The sequence below is a fragment of the Podarcis erhardii genome (assembly GCF_964252035.2).
Source record: "Podarcis erhardii genome assembly, chromosome: 14".
In the NCBI taxonomy this organism is placed as follows: domain Eukaryota; kingdom Metazoa; phylum Chordata; class Lepidosauria; order Squamata; family Lacertidae; genus Podarcis; species Podarcis erhardii.
The window spans coordinates 28,446,823-28,467,704 of record NC_138503.1 but is presented as its reverse complement, the minus strand read 5'-3'; the positions used below and the strand labels follow the sequence as shown (position 1 = coordinate 28,467,704).

The 20,882-nt window shown below is 44.0% G+C and overlaps 2 protein-coding genes across 2 annotated transcripts in view; one reads left to right on the top strand and one right to left on the bottom strand.

Annotated features, from left to right (window-relative positions):
* SPG11 (SPG11 vesicle trafficking associated, spatacsin) overlaps positions 1 to 8,425 on the bottom strand; it is a gene marked incomplete at its 5' end in the record, with an annotated part of 34,803 nt that extends 26,378 nt beyond the window's left edge. Inside the window, 9 exons of the mRNA XM_081838616.1 lie at positions 476 to 631; positions 1,124 to 1,256; positions 1,976 to 2,121; positions 2,313 to 2,761; positions 3,138 to 3,275; positions 3,646 to 3,841; positions 5,350 to 5,580; positions 5,918 to 6,102; positions 7,716 to 8,425. Of these exons, the coding sequence (XP_081694742.1) occupies positions 476 to 631; positions 1,124 to 1,256; positions 1,976 to 2,121; positions 2,313 to 2,761; positions 3,138 to 3,275; positions 3,646 to 3,841; positions 5,350 to 5,580; positions 5,918 to 6,102; positions 7,716 to 8,425 (2,344 nt within the window). The remainder of the gene's footprint in view (positions 1 to 475; positions 632 to 1,123; positions 1,257 to 1,975; positions 2,122 to 2,312; positions 2,762 to 3,137; positions 3,276 to 3,645; positions 3,842 to 5,349; positions 5,581 to 5,917; positions 6,103 to 7,715) is intronic.
* Positions 8,378 to 15,624, top strand: CIAO2A (cytosolic iron-sulfur assembly component 2A; the record flags this gene model as incomplete). Its single annotated transcript, XM_081839370.1, has 5 exons — positions 8,378 to 8,537; positions 10,095 to 10,259; positions 10,924 to 10,973; positions 12,015 to 12,060; positions 12,813 to 15,624. The coding sequence occupies 5 exons, from the start codon at positions 8,378 to 8,380 to the stop codon at positions 12,908 to 12,910; spliced, it is 519 nt and encodes a 172-aa protein (XP_081695496.1). The 3' UTR covers positions 12,911 to 15,624.
* Positions 15,625 to 20,882: the final 5,258 nt, after the last annotated feature.

Sequence of the window (20,882 nt, the reverse complement as noted above, 5' to 3'; positions counted from 1 at the left end):
AACTGACTATAAGGTACTGACCCCTCCTGACCCAGTACAGGTGCTGGTCCAGCTAGTCCAAAGGACTATGTTGTTAAGTCAGCTTAAATCCTGGAAAACTGACTTAATCGTTTTACGAATGACAGCTTTACAGCCCATACAGTGACTATGATTGTCTGTGTGTTTATTCACGAGCACATCCCACGGAGTCCAAAAGGGCACACCTCCAAGTATGTGTGTATAGGATTTGGACATTACGCTAATGGGAGAAAACAATTCTACACTATTCACTGAGCTGAGGCCTGAATTGCTCCTCCTCTTCTCTCATCAAATATCACCACTGGAGAGGTGTTGGGGTTTTTTTTAAAAAAGGTCACATGCAGGAGCACACAGCTTGCACATGAAAATAGCTCAAATAATAGAAAGGTTTCATGGCCCGTTACAGGGGAAATGCAGAGCATGATGATAATTCAAGCAACACAAGCACAACCGTTACCTTCTCTGTGGATACAAATTTCACGGAGCTGTTTGTTAAGGAAAGACAAGGTGAGGTTCAGCAGCTGCTCTGAGAAATGCTTGCTCTGTGCTTCCAAATCATTTTCTCGGATTGCCATACAAAGCAAATCTAAGGCTGGTGTAAGCTCTTCCATGCCTGTGTGAGAAAAAGCAGGAAATGACCAGAAGATCGCTTTAAAATGTCCTCCCCCCCCCCCGCCACAAAAAAGGATTCGCAGAAAAGAAAGCACAGCTTGCCTCCATCTTTTATATGGCATCCATGTACCCCATTGCGCTTTCTGAAAACACAGTGCATATTCCATCTCTCCCAAGAATGCTTCGCTGAACATAGTATGCCCTTATAGAGCTCTCATTATTTTCTATGCGGCTTGTGCAGCATTAATTTCACACGAGCTGTACCACAGTGAATTTCTTTCACCTTCACTACACCAGCCTTTCCTAACATGGAACTTTCCAGATGTTTTGGATTGCCATCAGTCTCGGCAACATATGGCCATGTTGGCTGGGGCTGATGGGAAACGTAGTCCAAAATATCTGGAAGGCATCAGGCAGGGGAAGACTACACTATGCTTTGCGAAGGTCTGTGTCAAAGCAATGTCCATTTCAGCATTTGCATTGTTTTACTTACTCTTCAAGTAAAAATCTGACATAGTGCTTGCAGGCTGATCTTGTAAGGAGCAAGTTGCTGAGGGACTGAAAATATTCTCTTTGTTCTTTAAAAAGAAATCCACTGTGTCCAACTGACGGTTCTCTAAGCCAGCCTAAACAGCAACAACAGAATCACTGTTAAAAATGCAGCAACATGTAGAAACAGAAGTTCTTAACTAAGGGACTAATATTCTTTTTGCGGATTGAAAAGTTACTTTCTACCAATTTTCAGGATGGTTAAACAGCAAGGCAAGAACAAAGTATTGCAAAAATAAAAAAATAAAAAGCATCCACGCAAGAATGCAATTAAATAAGCCAAAAAGTCATGAAACAAGACAAGAAAGCCTATTTTCCCCAAGCACTATTCCACTATGGACCCATAAGTGAGGCTTCATGAAGGAGAGTGGAATGTTCTTCTATCTATCAGAAAAATAGATGCCCAGCAGGTAAGAACTTCCATTTGTCTTTTTGTGAGAGGAGGACTTTCCTAGATAGGATGTGCAGCACAAATCAGGAAAAGAAGGATCACCTCATGCCACAAATACTGCAGCAGAATAAAAAACTAGGGCTGGAGGACAGAGTCATCAAGAGCAGTCAGTTTTGTCATGCTCCACAATTTATCCACATGGCAGCAGCTCTGTATATTACTTTGGGAGGTGCCCTTTCCACGTAGCCTGCAAAGGCTGCAGGTTAGATAAGCTCAAAGTAAACATTTGAGGCTGTCAAAAAGAAAAAGAAAAAAGAATCCCCTGCCAGTTGCAAGATCCCACCACTTCCAGCACTGGGAGATGTGGGAGGCACAGAACCTCAAGGGCCACAAGTGTTTCTTTACCTCCAAGGCATGTATGGGAATAGAGCATCTTCCCCATCCATTGAGCTGGCAAAGAGAATCTACAGTGCCAGCACTTCCATGGATGATCAGTCTATTCAAGAATTCCTCTTGAGTCAAGCCAAACAGAACCAAGGAGAGGCCGGGCTCTAAGGGTTATAATAAATAAAAGAAGAACTTATTCACCTGTCATATCAAACATGATCTATATGGTACTTTATGAGACTGAATGCAATCTTCTTGCATCACCCTCAATGGTGTCAGTACTTACAAACAAATAAATGCTTCTGTTTTCTAGACTGCAGGCTTTGGTTTTTATTTGCAACTAAAAGATGCTCACCTGAAAGGATGGGACATAACTGCTCTTCTCTGTTACACTCCACAAAAAATGAATTTTTGCCCACACAAGAACGCATCACGTCTTGGGTCTCCAAATCCCACAGAAGAAGAATCAGTCCTTCACTCTCACTTGAGAGAGTGAACAATGCACTAAATCCTGTCACAGATTTACACTCGAGTTTAACACCATCTTCTAGTCCTCCTAAATCTATGCTCTTCCATAGTCTGTCTCTTTTGCCTGTGTTTTGGGGATCTTTTCTTCTTGAGTTTGAAAGAACATGAGCAGCATCATGCAGAAAGGAGGCCTCAGAAGCTTCACGAGTCTTACAGTCACAGTGCTCTAGATGCAAAGGATACTGACACCAAGGCAGGAAAACGTTGGCTGCCAAATTTGAAGAATTAGATCCTTTTGTTGTGTCAAACAATGAAGACAAATGTGCCTTCCAGGATCTGGAAAAAGGAGAAAAATCACACCAACATTTTCAACAATGAATCTATGAATTATCTATAGTTGTATTGCTTGAATGAAAAGGATTTTTAATACAGATAAACAGATTGGATAAGTATAAATAGTTTCTTGCCATCAAAACAACTGCAAACTAGTCCTGGGGAGGACGGTGTTTAGACATACTAGTGCATCTATTTGGAAATGATGCCACATGTCTAAGCTTATACTAATTCATCCTAACGTTCTAAAGCTGTTTTACCAGCAGTATCAGCAGTAACAGCAGGAACCAGAGAGCTAAAGTGGAAAGTAGGACTGAACAAACATATCCCTCTTTTCCACATAGATTAATGATGCAAGGCAGAAGTTCTATAGACATACCTGTCAGTCCGAAATGGATGCTGCATAAGTTTCATGCTGTAATCTGAACTTCTGAGGTCATCCTCATCTGTCCCCTCCAACTGTTCTACAGGAAGGTTGTCAAAGTTTTTCTTGCAAATTAAATGCTCAGGATATTCTCTGCGGGGGGGAAGTGTTTATTTATAAATAAGATGATTTCAACTCCACTTTTCAACCCTCAAAAAGTTCCCTATAACAGTTAATCTAAAAAAAAATTGAATTTTCACTGACAATAAATTATAACAATAAAGTGAGCATTAAAAAGTCATTGAAAGCAATTTAAGCAGCAGGGGGAGAAAGTGAGATTAAGACCACAAACACCCAGCACAATAAAAAGTTTTAACCATTTTCCTAAATGTTTCATGAGAGCAGGACCATCAAACTTTTCGGGAGAGAGAGCGAGAGAGGAAAAGCTAGAACTGGCAAAGAATTTAAAAAGTGAAAATCTGCCTGCCCAATACCACTTTATAGCATATTGTGGTGAACCTACTTGAAGTATACATGGAGGTCAATAGCCACGACACAACTGGAGCTGTTGGCAACCACAGCAACACTGAGATCATGGGATATATTTAACAGTGTAAGAGAAGACAGGATGTCCAGACGCTTCTCATCTTGCCCCTCTGTTTGATAGAGGGAGACATCAACATGGGCAAGGTAGGCACCATCCGTAGCATCGAAAATATCTTTGCAACAATGTCAAGGAAAGACACTTTCTGAGTCACATGAACAGGCACACATACAAAGGAAAACCCACCATCCTGACACAGCAATCTTATGCAAGTGTACTTAGACCTAATGTGCAAGACTACTGGGCACTGTTTCAAATCAAAATAGTAGACTGAACCATTCCAAACTGCATGCATTTGGACACCTCTTAAGATATTGCAACTGTCAGGCACATGGCTAGAACAATCCTCTTCACAGAAAGATTTGGTGCTCCACAAAACAAGAATGAAAGAGAAACAGGCTGTGTCAGTGCACAGTGAGACAGAGCAGGGGGATCTGGGACCTTCAGGTATCAGAGCATCCCAATCTTCTCTGCAAGACAGAGAGGGCCCCTGCAAAGAATCAGAGGCAGAGGCTTAGTTAGCACCAAGTCTGGTGACATGCTGGCGGATAAAGGTACAGGTACACCCACCCAAAGAACAAGGACTCCTTGAAAATAAAGTGTTACTTGTGAAGAAGCTCCTCCTCATGAGAAGACCAAACTTCTCAGGCCAGAGGTTTTCAACCTTTTTGAGTCCATGGCTCTCTTGACTAACTACATTTTCTGCGGCACCCATGGGGGCTCAGGAGTCCAGCTATGTCACCCCTTGCCGACAAAGCTGGCAACCTCTCACCCCTTTTCAAACACCCTGCCTTGTGGAGTGTTCCCTCAGCCTCCTCTTCTCTCCTCTCCTCTCCCCTCTCCTTGGGAGTCCTCTGGGGAGCTGAACCTGCTGCCCATGGTCTCTGAGCTGCCCCCCACCCCCAAAAGAGGTGCCTCCTTCCACTGCCCCACAGGGGCCTAGGACTTGTCTGTCCATTCCCATCAGCAAGGCCTGGAAGACTGGCTGGCTGGCTGGGCTCCCTCGCCCACTTGCTTGCTTACTCCAAGGTTGCCTCAGCCCCTGGCAACCAGCTCCCCATGGCCAGCCCCAGAGGCACAATTTGCCTGGGAAGCTTGTAGCCAGTGCTGCTACAACAGCTGTGCAAGGCTCTGGGAGGCAAAGACATCACAGCACTCCTGACCATCCTTCAAGGCACCCCAGGGTGCCATGGCACACTGTTTGAAAATCACTGCCTCAGGCAATCCAGATGGCCTCCAGCTGTGCTCTGGGTGGAGCTCTGAAGCTTCCTGGTTAAAAGTCTCCAGTTGCTGGCAGAGTGCTTGAACAAAATCCTTGCATTAGCATCCTGACTTGCCTTGTGATCTTATGGGTTTTGACCTTTTTTGATCCTGGACTGTTTCTGGACTGTTTTGATCCTGGACTGTTTGTATTAAGGCTAGCACTTTATTTATTAAGAGACAAACAACAACAAAAATATCTATTTATGTATCTCAGTATTTGTCTGTTTCTTAAGAATTACTGAGCAACACAGAGAACTATCTGCTAGTGTTTTATTTTACTGCTTATATTATACATTTATTTTGCAAACCACTCTGTCCTGGAGGAAGGGCAGGATGTTAAAACTCAATTTAAAAGGATACATATCCACCCAGATTCCTCTAACAAGAAAATAACACCTCTGCAAAAGGCAACATCTACTATCCTTTCCAGAGCTTCTGATGACAGATCAAGAAGAAAGCAATCCTCCAACTTTTCTGCTTTCAGTTCGCCTCCAAGAAAAGCAAGTTGTGCAATAATACAGTTGTTGAGCAGCATCAAAGCTTTACCATTTTTAAATGACAGCACTCTCAAAGAGGTGATTGAAGATAAACCTGCATGACGAGGGCAAAAGGGATATTTTCATATTCTAAGATGCAGTAACAATAGGTGCAGAGAAACAAGTGATACAGCACAGTCCCAATAAAGATAAATAGGTCACCCATCCCAAAAGTGGCAAAAGTCAGGCCGTCTGCATTCAATGTTTGAAATAGCCCCACCAACGTTTATAAGCATTACCTGTCTAGAGCAAGTTGCAACTCATGGGCTAAGGTCTGCAATAGATACCATATAACATATTTTGTTTTCTAGACACTGCTGAAGAATGGCCTCCAAATCAATAAACAAATTAATAAACTAGTATTTTACATCTTGAATGAATGTTATACTCACTAATATTTTTACGTTTGATGAGCTGCTTCTGCGTATCTTCACTGCAGCTCTGCAAGAGTGTTGCATCACATTTTCCAACCTCTAGATTAATTTCATATACGAGAAGTTCATGGGTCTTACTGACAGCAAGCAGTTTAAGACTGTCCACTGGAAGGTCCTCATCTTCCACACTCTCCCATGTGAAGCTAGGAAAACAATACTTAATACATGAGCCATACCCCCAATTGTTGTTCTTTGAAATTTGAAGCATGCTGTGCCTTTCAGAAATAAATTACTTAACTGAATTACATTACTGTCCACTTGCACAAAAAATGACCAAAAATCTTAGAAGAACACAACAGTTGAAAAAGACAACCAACATACAATCAATGAAACAAAAACTCTAGGGAGTGAAACCAATAATAATCTGCTGGGGTTTACAATTTTGTCTATTTCTCTAACAAGAATAGTAATACATCCTATTTATCCAAAGAAAAATTACAAGCAACTCAATTTCTTATCAACAGAAGTAGGAAGGGACCAGAAGGTGAACTGGGGAACTGTAGATTCTGACAGCTCATTTTACATGGAGGTTCAAAGCCTCACAGCAGGTGGGGCTGTTGCAAAATGGTATGCTGAGCCAGAGAAGTGGTTGATTCAAGTGAAACTGGGCAGTAATGGGGGGGGGGGTGGCGGCACAATCCATGCTTTACAACTACTTCCACATTCAAGAGTTGCCAACAGAGGCTTTTGCTGATGTGTCTCCAGCCCCCTCTCCTAAAATGAGGTTTTAAAGAACCAACAGGATAGTTTGTGTGGTGTGTCCTTAGTTGCAATGCAGGGTGGGAGGAGTATCCAAGACAATTCCTCTGATTTGCAAAGGTGCTAAAGGGCCAAAAAAGGTTGGTGAGACCTAACGATGATAATACTGAGGTCATATGCATCTGCTGGGTGACCTTGGGCCAGTCACGCTTATCTCAAGTCTCTCAGCCCCACTCACCCCACAGAGTGTTTGTTGTGGGGGAGGAAGGGAAAGGAGAATGTTAGCCGCTTTGAGACTCCTTAAAGGGAGTGAAAGGCGGGATATCAAATCCAAACTCTTCTTCTTCTTTTATCAATGCACCATCATGAACACAGCAACAAACCCATATGTGCTGAAGCAATCAGCGGAATTGGTACTGTTTCAGGTGCCACATAATAACACCTTTGTAAGAACTCAAACTGTTAGTGTGGGAGGCACCTTCACTGTACTCTTTTCATAAGTTTTTTTTTTTTTTTTCCGTTCATAACACATAAACCTTTTGGTGCCTGCTAAAAACACTGTCTAGTCAAGCATACTCCGATGCTTAGAAACTTGATGCAAGCCTTTAATCTGTTTCAGTCTAAACTGTTATTTTAACTTTTCAAAAACTTAAAATCATGGTTAATTTTTCTTAATAATTTCACTGGTTTATCTTTCTTTTTTTGTAAACCGCTTTGAGGCCTCTTTTTTTTTTTTACAATCAATTTTATGCAAAAAAAACCCAAACAGCGTTTGCTTCTGCTGCCCCGACATTTACGTGGGGACAAACACCCTTTTGCTGCAGAGAAGGATTGATTTGCTTCAAAAGCAATACTGTAGTAAGTTAGCCTCTGAGATCACCATGTGGGTGGGTGCCTGACCGGCTGTTCCGACTACGAAACGTTTTTAAATGGGGTGTGGGGCGCTGTCGCTGGGGGAGGCGGGGGTCGAGTCCGTCACCTGCTTCTCTCTATGGGGGGAGGGTCGACGCTGGACTTGGGCCCCCGCAGGCCCGGCTCTTGCTCCACCCCCACTTACTCTTCCCAGGCGCCGGGCAGGGCGATACTGCCGTCCCCGCTGGGCCAGTCCTGCCCGCCGTCGAGCCGGGCTGACACCAGCCCCGTCAGGCGCAGCTCCGCCCCCGTCACGGTCGCCAGCGCGTCTCGGCCGCCGCTGAGCTTGGCCCGGGTGATGCCCTGGCTGGGGCTGCGGAACGGCTGCAGGAGAACGCAAAGCGACCCAGCCTCCGACGCCGCCATTCTCCTCTTTATCCCTGAGAGAACCGCGACCGCCGGGTCCGTGGGTCTCCTCAGAAACCTACCGCGGCCGCCGCCATCTTGGGGCAGAGCCGCAACAACAGAACGAAAGCCGGAAGGGCGGAGGCCGACGCTCTTCCTTCGGACTAACCTTCCCAGAATGCCTCGCGGGGATAAGCTGCCGCACTCCGGGCGGCGAGTGAGAGCGTTGCGAGTCGGGAAATGTAGTCCTCGCTGCGCGGAAAGCCGGTCGAGCGAGCGCGTTGGACGGCGGGAAATGTAGTCTTGGTGGGGAAGAGGGCGCGTTTGTGAGTACAGTACAGCGTCGCTTTGCCTGTGGAGCGCCCCACCCACCCCGAGACCGGAAGTGCCCGCGAGGGCCGCCTGAGGGACTGCAGGCGGGCCGGTTGATGGAGGCTGCGAGCGGGCTTGGCTCGGGGCGGGATGCTGTCGCTGGGGCTGCTCTGGCGGGCGCTCTCTAGCGGGGGGCATGAGGCCCGGGAGAAGGAGGACGACCACCAGGCCCACCACCGGCCCGAGGCCCCGATCAGAACCGCCGCCGCTGCCATGGAGCAGGAGCAGGAGTGGGCCCTGGAGGTCTACGGTCAGTGGCTCCCCAGCCCCGTCCCCATCCAGGCTTCCCGGGGCGGGAGGTCTTTCGCGGCCCAGGACCCGGCTTGCCTCGCAGTTGGAGGAGGGGGAGTTTCAAAAGAAAACCGAAACCTTGAAGGAGTGTACGAAGAGAAGAAAGCAGTAAGATAAAAATTAAAAACAAAAAACCCCAAAAGCAGCTCTGTAAATCATTCAGCACATAAAATCAACAATAAACCGAGAACAGTTTAAACTTACGAACCTCCTTTCGTCTGAAACGACAAGGTGCTAAAAATGTATTGAGACTGCAGCACAAACTAAACCAGCAGCCAAGTGTGTCAGAGTGCGCACTTTAAAATGTACAAATTTTAATTTCTAATTTTTACGAGAACTTACTTTTACAGCCCACTGTCACTAATGACTAGCCAGAGGAAATAAATGCGTTTTTAGCAGAGGCCCAATTGATTCTGGGGTTGGCACTTGCCTGTATGTCTCTGAAGGAAGAGGATTCCAAAGAGAGGGGGCTGCTACCCAAAAGGCCTTCTTCCCCTTGCTTACGACCCATGGGATCTGAGGGCCTCACCAGACAGTCCTGGCTGCCAGACAGGGAGATAGGAAAGAAGGCAATCCTTCAGGTACCTGTTTAGGGTATTATAAGTTGGAACTTATCCCTGATCCAGTAATTTATTGGCAGCTAGCATGAGGCTCTTTTAAGCACACTGTAACATGTGTGACAACAGTATGCCAGCTAATACATTTTGCGTTGGCTTTAACTTGCAGGTCACTCTTAAGGGTAGCCCCACATAGAGTTTATTGCAGTGGATCCTAAACTTTTTGGGGGCCACCGCGCTCTTGGTTCCATAAACTCATTCCCACTGCCCTTAGCCTTCCCAATAAATAGCATGATTCATAATGGTGGTTTGCATGACCCATGAAGGAAGATAATAACAATCAAATTCCAAATTGTAACAATTAATTGCACATTTATTCAAAATCCAATTTTAGTTCGATTAATTTAACAATAAATAAATAATTTAGTTTAATTAATTTAAAAATAGTTTTAGTTTAATTAATTCAGCAAAGCTGTTGAACTTGATCCAGTGATACCAGCTTTTCAAAGTCTGATATTTACATTTCCAGCCTCCTTGCCTCTTACCTGCCCACACTCAGGTAATCCCTTGCCCAGGTTTATTGCAATAGTTCCTTTCTTGAGGATAACAGTGCATGAGTCACAGTGGCAAGATTATTGCCAATCCAGAAGAGACAAAAAATAAATCCAAATTCACTCCACAGTACCCATTTGCTTGCAGGCTAACTGGTCATGAAGCAATGAGCCTCAGAACACATTTCATATGTCGTTTTTATCATTTCTTGTTTGAAATGTCACTTGCAATCTTTGTTCCTCCTAAAGCCGAGAGGGACCGGATTGTGAAGAGTCCTGGCAAAGCTGGCATGAAACTCCCTTTTATGTCACAAGCAAGTGGATTTTCAGCTGACTCCAGGCCTAGAGTTTGACCACTCAACCTTTCCCCCATAATTAGACACTTGTGATCTGTTTGTTTCTGCTTAGATATAATTCGAACTATCCGGGACCCAGAGAAGCCCAACACTTTAGAAGAACTAGACGTGGTAACAGAAAGCTGCGTTGAAGTGCATGAAATTGGGGAAGATGAATATTTGGTCACAATCAGGTTTACACCAACGGTACCTCATTGCTCTTTGGCCACTCTCATAGGTAAGATCTGGGGGGAGGGGGTTCTTTGAGCGATTTGTGAAGTTGTTAGTTTCATGACATTAAGTAAACAAAGATATTGGAAAGGCAAATAAAGGGACGCTCAGTTCTTCTGGAAGCATTTCTGGATTTGTGCATTGAAACATGCAGCAGCAGTATTGTGAATTATTAAATATGAATGGGTTGCAGGACCTTTCATGTTGAAAAAAATTTCCTTTAGGGATAGGCTTCTTTGGAACCAATTTAACCTTATTTTTGCAAGGCAGACTGAAGACTGTGTCCCTGTGTAAAGCTCAGCACATTAGTGTCCTGATCCCAATCAGAGCTCATGCCCTGGCAATGTGTGGTGCGAAACTCTTCAGTCTTTCATAGCTTATTACCAAATTGTAAAGCAGTTCTGTGCTTGAAAGCAGATTTCGAAAATGGATGCCGCTCGGTTCATTTCCCAGCCTTTTTCACAGTTTAGATGAGGCAACGCTTGCTATCTTTAGAGCAAGATACACTGAGAACCAAGGCCAGCTCTCCCTCACGTTTATAAAGCTGAATTACAGATGGTTGAGCAATACGTTTTGCTGCATGACCACATGCCACCAACTCTTTTGGTAGAAAGATAATGGAAGGGTAGTGCTTGAAAAGAAAAATGACATATTTTTTCTTTAAAATGCAGGGCTGTGTTTGAGGATCAAGCTGCAGAGATGTTTGCCTTTTAAACACAAGGTACGCAATTTGTACACTTTTGTTTGTATTTCTAAAAACATACTGCAGCTGACTCTCCAGAAATCCATTTTTAGAGGGCTTTATCTGGCCACACATTCCACTTCCAACTTGCCCCCCAATGTTTTGCATGTTTGCTTGTATGGGGAATTTCAAGGGGTGGTGTTACCTGTTGCTCACGCAAAATGTGGTCTTAGAAGAGGACGTGAAATGAAGAACCCAGAGTGCTTCTGTTGGCAGGATTTCCAGAGGGATTGCAACCATGCTAGTCTCTTGCAGGAAGAACAACACAGATTTTTGTGACTAACACATTTATTGTTGCATAAGCTTTCACTCACTGCAGTCTACTTCATCAGGTACACTTCATGCATCTGGTGAAGTGGTTTGTAGTCAACCAAAGTTTAAGTCATAATAAATTTGTACAAGAATCATATAATTTTAGAGTTGTAAGGTACCCAAAGGGTCATCTAGTCCAACCCCTTGCAGGGCAGGAATCACAGCTAATCACAGTCTTTAAGGTACCATAAGATTCTCAGGAGACTGTATCATGTACACAGCTTTGGCAGGCGTGTGAGAACTGCCAGATTGTAAGAGGCCATGCTTCCTTACCATATAACAAACCCCTGGGTGGATGTGGAGATTGCATTGCAGAGAAGTAGAGATCTTTCATATTGCAAACACAAGTGAGACTTGCCCATTACAGTGGATCCTCGGGTTACGTTACTTTCGGGTAACATAACTTTCAGGTTGCGAACGCAGCAAACCTGGAAGCATATTCTTCCGGGTTTCACCACGCGCGCATGCGCAGAAGTGTTCTGCGCGCCTTGCACATGCGCAGAAAGTCTATCATGCTGCACGCATTTGCAAGAAGCGGCAGTTCTACTTGCAGATTTTTCAGGGTATGGATGGACCCCTGGAACAAACTACATTCATATCCAGAGGGTCCACTGTATAGCACGCCATCAAAACAGTGTTGTATATTCTGTGCAGATGCATACCTGTGCTATAAAAACATATTAAGCAGTCATTTTCTCTCTCATGTAGTTGGAAATCTACATTTCAGAGGGAGCGCATTCCACAGAGGAGGACAGTAAGTATGTCTTCAGCTTGCGTTGGGGAATAAAGCAGCCTCTTGATATATATCACCAAGTGTGTGTGTGTTGAATTTTCCCGTTGAGCATGTCTTCAATCTTTTTGTGTGGCAGTCAGGCTGGGAGGGCCTGGCACCCAGCACCATAGGAAGTGATGCATATGAGCTAACCACGCTGGAACACATTAGCTTCTGCTTTCATACTTGTTTGTAAGATCTCTTGCAGTCTTAGCATTGCATGACTTCTCTATTTATTTATCATATGCCCAAAGGTTCTAAGGCAGAAATACATAAAATTAAAAAACAAAGTTAAAAACAATATTGTTGAAACTGGCCAACATAAATTCCCTACAAGCAGAAGCAATTAAAAAAAAATCCAATGTACCGTTCCCACAGGAGACACCAAACTAGATGGCTTTAAAAAAGAATTAGAGAGGTACTCGGGTCCTGCTTGCAGGTTTCCCACAACAGGCATCTGGTTGGCCACTTCTAATGTTCTTACCCTTCCCTAAAAGCCCCGTAAGACGGTGATGAGATCTAAAAGTTGCAGGCATTGGACAGCAGATTGTGGGAGGCATTCACTGAGCTCTGATCCTTGACAAATCTGTGTTTCTCTCTATAGGACTTGCATCTTCATGTGCATACACATTGTGTGTGTGTGTGTGTGTGTGTGTGCGTGTTTTGGGATATTCTAGTGCATTTCTGTTGGTCATTAACCAAAGACTTCTTGTTTGTTTTTCGTCGTGCTACAGTTAACAAGCAGATAAATGACAAAGAGAGAGTCGCCGCTGCAATGGAGAATCCTCACTTGCGGGAGATTGTGGAGCAATGTGTTCTGGATCCAGACTAGCAACCGTGACAGCAGCTCCTGTTGACCTAGGATCTTTCAGGCACTTTGGTGTTCATGTCTTTTTGGGTGGGGAATGGAGGCCTTGAATTTGATACTGGACAGTTCTTTGTACCTCCTGTATATTTTTAATAAATTATTTTATTAAAAAATTTTCATTTAATTTACGAAGGAGAGTGAGCCATGTATAGTCTTAGATTAATTTTGAAGGATTGTGAGAAGTTCATAATTAAAAAAAAATTATTATGAAACCATTCTGTTGACACCTCATGAATATACATTGTAATTTTTTAAAAAAACAGCAACTGCTTTTGAAGATTGAATTTTACACATTATTATGATGGAATGTGTTTGATTAGCTATCAGTGTGAGAGATAAATAAAGTACAGAGTTTTAGAAACAGAAGTTGTCTTCAATATCATGAAAACTTCCCTTTAAGTTTTTTAATGATGTAAACCAAAGTAGATTAAGAAAGATATATTTAACTAGGCATTTCTGAAGACAGGTAAAAATAATGTGGTGGCTGCAACCTTGTAGGTATTTACTAGACAGCAAAGTACCACTGTAGCCTGTAAAACTTACATAAACTCAGAAGTAAGTTCTGCAGGCTTCAGTGGTACTTTACTGCCTAGGGCTAGATTGCCAGTGAGTCTGTTCTGTTTAATTAAGTTTGATCAAGTTCAGGTTGTAGCCAACTTGCAAAAAGAAAGTGGTTCATACAGAATTCTGAACGTCTGGGTGACCTTGGGCCAGAAACCCAATCTCATCTACCCCATCAACGTTATTGTTCCTCCTAACCCCTCTGTATTGTTATGTAATGCGGATAGGAAGCGCTTCTTCCCCTTCTCCTCCAAATCAGTGCGTTCCCACACTTTACCTTCTCCCAATCCAGATTTTTTCATACCCTTTCCTTTTTGAAATATACCTAGCATGTCCCCCCAACATTTCTCCGATGAAAATAGGGACGCCCCATTCCATAATGATAATTTTATTCTTTATACCCCACACATCTGACTGGGTTGCCCCAGCCACTCTGGGTGGCAGCCAACATATATAAAAACATAATAAAACATTAAACGTTTAAAAAAACCCTTCACTGTACAGGATTGCCTTCAGACGGTTCGGGAGTCGGAGAACTCGATACCCCCCAACATTTCTCCATTGAAAATAGGGACCCCCTAAGGAAAAGAGATTAACAGTAATCCTTCTAGTTGGTTGATTGGTTTGGCCTAGAGTTGGTTAATTGGTGAGCTATGAGATGAAGGGGAGGGTCAGATGCCTGGTCAATCCCAGAATGCCTTGTCAGCCAATCCGAGGCAGCTTTGTCCCAGCAGGTATAAAAAAGGACGACCAGGCCTGCGTAGGGGTCCTTTACCTTTTACCTTTACTACCTAGGCTCTTATAGTCAGGTGGAGGGGAAGACTCAGACTGTGTTCCTCCCCCCCTCCATCTCTCAGCCAAGTTGGCACTGCAGCTTTCTCAACCACAGAAGCCTTGCTGTACCAAGGCAAGATTTTTGTGACCTGTACCTGTTGGAAGGAGAAATCCCCATACTGTAAAAACTGTCTTTGCTGTTGTTCTGGTGCTGTTCCTCGCAAAGCCAGTAGATGACACTCCAGTGCTAATTAACACTTCCTGTGGGCGATTCCAGCCTCGTGCTTCTCTGTGTGTCTATAGATGGGGGCTGGGAGTCTTTCTCAGCCCCAGAGACACATTTGCTTGCAGCTGACCATCTGCCAGGGCCAGACACAAAACTGGGCAATGGATGCGACACTTGCCTTTGTACAGCAGACAGCCTTCCAGCCTCACAGAAAGAAGCCAGAGGTTTCTCCTCCACCCACTCTTCTGTCTCCTCCATCCAGGCAAGCGAGAGGCTGGATCATAGTTCAAGGACAATTTCCAGCCAAACAGAAGCACTCCAGAAGGCCATAGAGCAGGGCTGGTGAGTGCCATGGCCTGAGGAGGGTCCCAAGGGCCAGATACAAAGGTCTGGGGGACCGCTTCCAAACCCCAAGCCTCCACCTTGTTAGTAATACAGCTGACCTTCTCACACTCAGGCACAATAGTTCAGCTGTGAATTGCTTTCTTGCAAGGAGGTGTACCTCGTTCTCCCCACCTCCCGGTTTTATCTTCACAATACCTCTAAGAGGCAGTGACTGGCCCATGGTCGCCCTGTGAGCTTCATTGACTGAGGGGGGTGGGATTTGAACCCAGGTCTCTCCCACTAACCCCTACACCACCCTGAGCAATGACAGAGATGGCAACTATCCCTGTTTGGCTATCCAGGGGCTGCATTTCATCTCATCCCTGAAATCCAGAGGTAACTTGGAATGTTCTCCAGCTAGTAACATGAAGGCAAGGAGTTGCCACTGAAGTTTCAGTTAACTTCATGTGGAATTAACAATAATTAGCAACCCAGCCATCCCGCACACATTTATTGTGCCACCATTGACATCCTAGCAGCTTCATGAGCTGAATGTGAGCTGGGTCCAAAGTATGCAAGTATCCAATTATATGACGGTCTTCGGTTGGAGGGTGTCTCCTTTGGGGGGATGCTTTTTTGTCTGTTATAGCTGATTGGAGGGTGTGTTTTACCTGTAGATTGGGGTGTGATGATGAACTACCAGTTTTCCTTATGTGATTTTTTGGGAAAAAAATTATTACATTTTCAATGCTTACATTTCAAAATAAACATTTTACATACTTTTGAATATCCAGTGACTTTCCTCCTTCTCCTTCCATTTTTCATATCTTTCATTCCCGTGTATTTTACTATAACTATTTAGGTCAGTTCTCCACTTTATCATCACAAATTGATTACACTGCTGATTTTATCTTAATGCTGTGTACAGTTATTTTCCATAAAGTCAATAAATATTTTTCACTATTCTTTAAATATATGTTCTTCTTGATCTCTTATTCTGCATGTTTAACCTGCAAGTTCTGCATATTCTAACATCTTAAGTTGCCAGTCCTCTTTACCAGGGACCTCACTCACTTGCCATTTTGGGGCTAACAGAACTTGAGCCACGGTTGCTGCATACATAAATAAACCTTTCTGACACCTAGGGATTTCTTTCTGAATTACTCCCAATAAGGAGGATTCCAGTCTTTTTGGGAAGGTTATTTTAAACATTTTTTTCAACCCATTATAAATCATTCCCCAATATTCTTTTACCGTTTTACATGTCTACCACAAACGAAAAAAGTTCCCTCCGTATTTTTTTTACATTTCCAACACATATCTGATTCTGCTTTATACATCTTAGCCAACCTACTCAGAGTTAGATATCATCTGTGAATCATTTTCATATAATTGGGATTTATTTGTTTATTGCAGTACCTATGACAGTTTCTTCAATTTTCAGATGCATCCCCCAGCCCCCCAAAAAGGCTGGAGACCTCAATGTTTAATCACACTTTTAAAATCAATTTTACTGGAATAGGCATTAAGCTAAATGACCTGACAATTTCCTGGATCTCACCACCGTTATCCCTCTTTATTTATTTATTTTTTAAACCAGTGTTTGCTCCTTTCCAATCCTTTGTATTGGAGGACAATTTTTTTTTGGGGGGGGGAGCTGCATATTCCTGTTAGAAGCTTGATAATTTCAGAATTGTGTGTTTTGTCTTACAAGCTCTTGGTTGGATGCCAATGAAACCTTGTGAATTACTAATTTTCAGTGTGTTGATAACCCCTAGAATTGTATCTCTTCACACCTCTAGTCCTTAAAAAAAAGCCTGATCATAGAAACTTGCCTCAAGTGTATTTCTGTTATGGAATCTGTGGTTTCAGCCTGTTGCCTAGCTACCTCCCTCCCCATCCATCTCTGCTCCACCTAAACAAAGGTTGTCAAACAGAATCCCTCTCCGCTAATTTACACCTGGAATCTTTTCCCATGGTTCTGTGTTATTTGGAAAGCTGAGCGTTTCCTTTCCTCTCTCATAGTAGAGGATGTGTGTTCGGTGAATGGAGCACACCGCAGACAAAGTTCCCATCTGTGGTTGACACATGATTCTCTCTGGGGCTTGTGAAACAGATCTGCTGCTCAGAAAGGATGGGAAGCAGGGGGTGGTACTCAGTTACACTCTCATAAATGTTTGGGACAATTCAAACATCTGTTGGGATTTCCAAGGATTTGGAACTATGACTCTTCCTTTGTAATGAGCAACCCTTGGAGGCACGAAACAGACCGCCCTCTGAAGGCTGTGAAAATGAGATGTTGGAGCATGTTGACTTTTGCTCTGCGGACTGAGGGGTGGTCGCCTAAAACATCAGGAGGGTACCAGATTGGAGGAAGCTGACCTAAGGTGTCCAAGCGATGTACAACAATCAAATAGGACTTGAAAGAGAAACATACAGCGAGGGGGATGAAAAACTCTTTGATATAAGAGGAGATATGGCCAATGGCCCACCTACTTCCACATCCTATTCTCACAGAAGCCTACCAGATTCATATGGGAAACCCAGATGGATTAGAGCACAGAAGCACTCTCTCCGTAATTTCCAGAATCTGGTACAGTGGTACCTCGGGTTAAGAACTTAATTCGTTCCGGAGGTCCGTTCTTAACCTGAAAGTGTTCTTAACCTGAAGCACCAATTTGGCTAATGGGGCCTCCTGCTGCTGCCGTGCTGCCGGAGCACGATTTCTGTTCTCACCCTGAAGCAAAGTTCTTAACCCGAGTGAAATATATTTGGAGTTGAGAGTGGATTTCATGCTCTTTATTCAGCTCATAGTGGTGAGGAGCAATGGAAGTTCCTCCAGAATGTCTGCTTTTATATACATTATTTACACAATGGGCCCCAAGTAATTCTGGTATTCACCTGTAGGCCAATCAGGTTGTGGATTCACTTCCACCTGGAGCTGGATTGGGTGGCTCCTGTGGACCAATCAGACTGCTGTATTCTGAATCCTATTGTTCTAGAACCAATCAGACTGCTGCCTTTTGGATCCTATTCAACTCAGTACATAACACCGAGGTACTATTTCTGGGTTTGCGGAGTCTGTAACCTGAAGCGTCTGTAACCTGAAGTGTCTTTAACCCGAGGTACCACTGTATTCAGAAGCATTGCTACCTCCAACTGCGGACGCAGAGCATAACCTCTGTCAAGGCTAGCAGCTATCAATAGCCCTCTCCTCCTTGAATCCGGCTAATCCTCTTTTAAAGCCATCCAAGCTGGAAGCCATCACTGTCTCCTGTGGCAGCGAGTTCCATAGTTTATGTGCTGCACGGAGAAGTTCTTTCTCTGATCTGTCCTGAATCTTCCAACATTCAGCTTCGGTGGATGTCAACAAGTTCTGGTGTTATGAGAGAGGGAGGAAAAAATCTATAGCGCGAAGAACTCGTAAGAAAACCTTTCCCTGCTTATCCTTCCCTTTGGAAAGAAAAGTGTTTTCACATTTCTTCTGATTTCTCCAGCCATCATGTGTGAAGAAGGGACCTCATAAAGCTGAGAGGGGCCACAGTGTGCCTGCGTGTTCTTTGCCCCCCTCCCCACAGGCTCCCTCCCGCCATGGCTGGTTCTTGCCGGGGTTGCGAGAGCTCCAGCCCTCATTTTTCTGCATGGCTGAGGCTTCGCAGATGTTCACCCCCGCTGGAAAATCTGCTTGAAAGCTTTTCCTTCATGCCGATGCCTCGTGCCCCAAAGGGTAAGAGCTGGCTGATGCTGCCTGTTACAAGAACGCAGGTTTCGAAAATAATAATAATAATAATGATTCCTCTTGCTGTGAAAGTAATTTCCTCCTTTTGAAAATCATCTGGATTACATTGTTATTTTAGGATGGGCTTTCTGTCTTTGCTGTTTAGGACTTAAAAAAAAACACACACAGTATGGTGAGCACACACACTCTCTCTCCCTGCTTTGGAGCCTTCTCCTTATTGAAACCAGCTGAAGGCAGCATCAGTGTGCAACAAGACCAAATGTTTGTTTTGGTAAACGACATGTGAGATGGGGCATCTTCTTGGTAACAGAATTAAATGTGAAAGTCTTCGACACATTTTTTAAATTTTTTTGTTTTGGAAAAGGGCAAGATATTTGAGGATCAAAACACTTAATATATTAAAACTTCAGGGTTACAAACACCTCGGGTTACAAATACTTTGGGTTACAGACTCCGCTAACCCGGAAGTACAGTAGTACCACGGGTTAAGAACTTTACCTCAGGATGGGAACAGAAATCGTGCGGCGGTGGCGCGGCAGCAGCGGGAGGCCCCATTAGCTAAAGTGGTGCTTCAGGTAAAGACCGGTTTCAGGTTAAGAGCGGATCTCCAGAATGAATTAAATTCGTAACCAGAGGTACCACTGTACTGAAAATGCAATTTCTTCCCAGACTTCTGAACAACTACTTGTGTTTTATAATATCAACTATACCATCCACTGTATCAATATCAGAAAATGCAGAATTAGTCTGTAAAGCTGTTATATATTTGTTGGCTGCAGCCAGACTGAGCATCACCCAAGGGTAGAGAAATAAGTCAGACTTTCCCCTTAACATCTGGTTTAAGAAGGCCTTGCTTATTGCAGTTTCAGAATAATTTACTAATTCAGTGTGTGTTTCACAAGGCATTACAAAGTCAATGGACTACACCACTATGGGGTGGAAGTATTGGATGCATATTAGAAAACAAACCTATGGTTGGCAGGTTCCCACCTAATTTGGTACTGATTACATCAAGAAGTGCTCACTGGAAGGACAGATCATGAAGCTGAGGCTCCAATACTTTGGCCACCTCATGAGAAGAGAAGACTCCCTGGAAAAGACCCTGATGCTGGGAAAGATGGAGGGCACAAGGAGAAGGGGACGACAGAGGACGAGATGGTTGGACAGTGTTCTCGAAGCTACCAACATGAGTCTGACCAAACTGCGGGAGGCAGTGGAAGACAGAAGTGCCTGGCGTGCTCTGGTCCACGGGGTCACGAAGAGTCAGAGACGACTAAACGACTAAACAACAACAACATCAAGAAGGCAGTTTCCATATGTGCTGTAGAAGGAAGTGAAGAGCAGGTGGGGCTCATCAACCTGGGAAGATAGCTCATCTAGGAAAAGGAAAACTGTGATCCTAAACCTCCACTGCCTTGTGAGACATCTTCTGGAGAAGAAAAGGCTAAGGAGTAAACCCTATACCATGGGTAGGCAAACTAAGGCCCGGGGGCCGGATCCGGCCCAATTGCCTTCTAAATCCGGCCCGCGGACAGTCTGGGAATCAGCGTGTTTTTACATGAGTAGAATGTGTCCTTTTATTTAAAATGCATCTCTGGGTTATTTGTGGGGCATATGAATTCATTCATTTCCCCCCCAAAATATAGACCGCCCCCAATAAGGTCTGAGGGACAGTGGACCGGCCCCCTGCTGAAAAGGTTTGCTGACCCCTGCCCTATACAAATCTGGAGTGGCGTCCCTTGGATGGCACCTTGTACGCCTCCTTCCGGCGACTCCTGCAGCCAAGCTGGTGCCAAATGACTGCGCAGAGCATCGTTTCACTTCCCTTGTACTGGCAAATTTGCAAATGTGCAGGATGGAAGCCCAGCTGTTGTATTCTCTCCGACTTTGTGCTGCAAAGTTAGTACAATATTAACATGATGGTCTAGAAAAGCAAAAAAGTATCACCGTTCACAATAGCAACCAGATATGACTCAGTGTTTACAGGAAACAGACTTTTGGAGAACAATCTCATGAGAATGAAAGACGGTGCTACTTTTTCCAGCCACATGCCGAGTAGAAAAGGCATGAAATCTACTGGGAAGGAGGTTATTCTCTGGCATGAGCCCTTCTGAAGTGGAGAGGAGCTCAAAGAGTTGAAGGGGCACTTTCTCAATTTCTTGAGACTCTTGTCAATTTCAGAGACTTGTCTTAGCTTTAAATTTCATAAATATATGAAACAAACATTTGGCTGATTAAACAATCTGGCCTGTCTCAGGTAGACAACTTACATTTTGTTGTTGGCATCAGTTTGTCTTGAGAGACAATGGAGT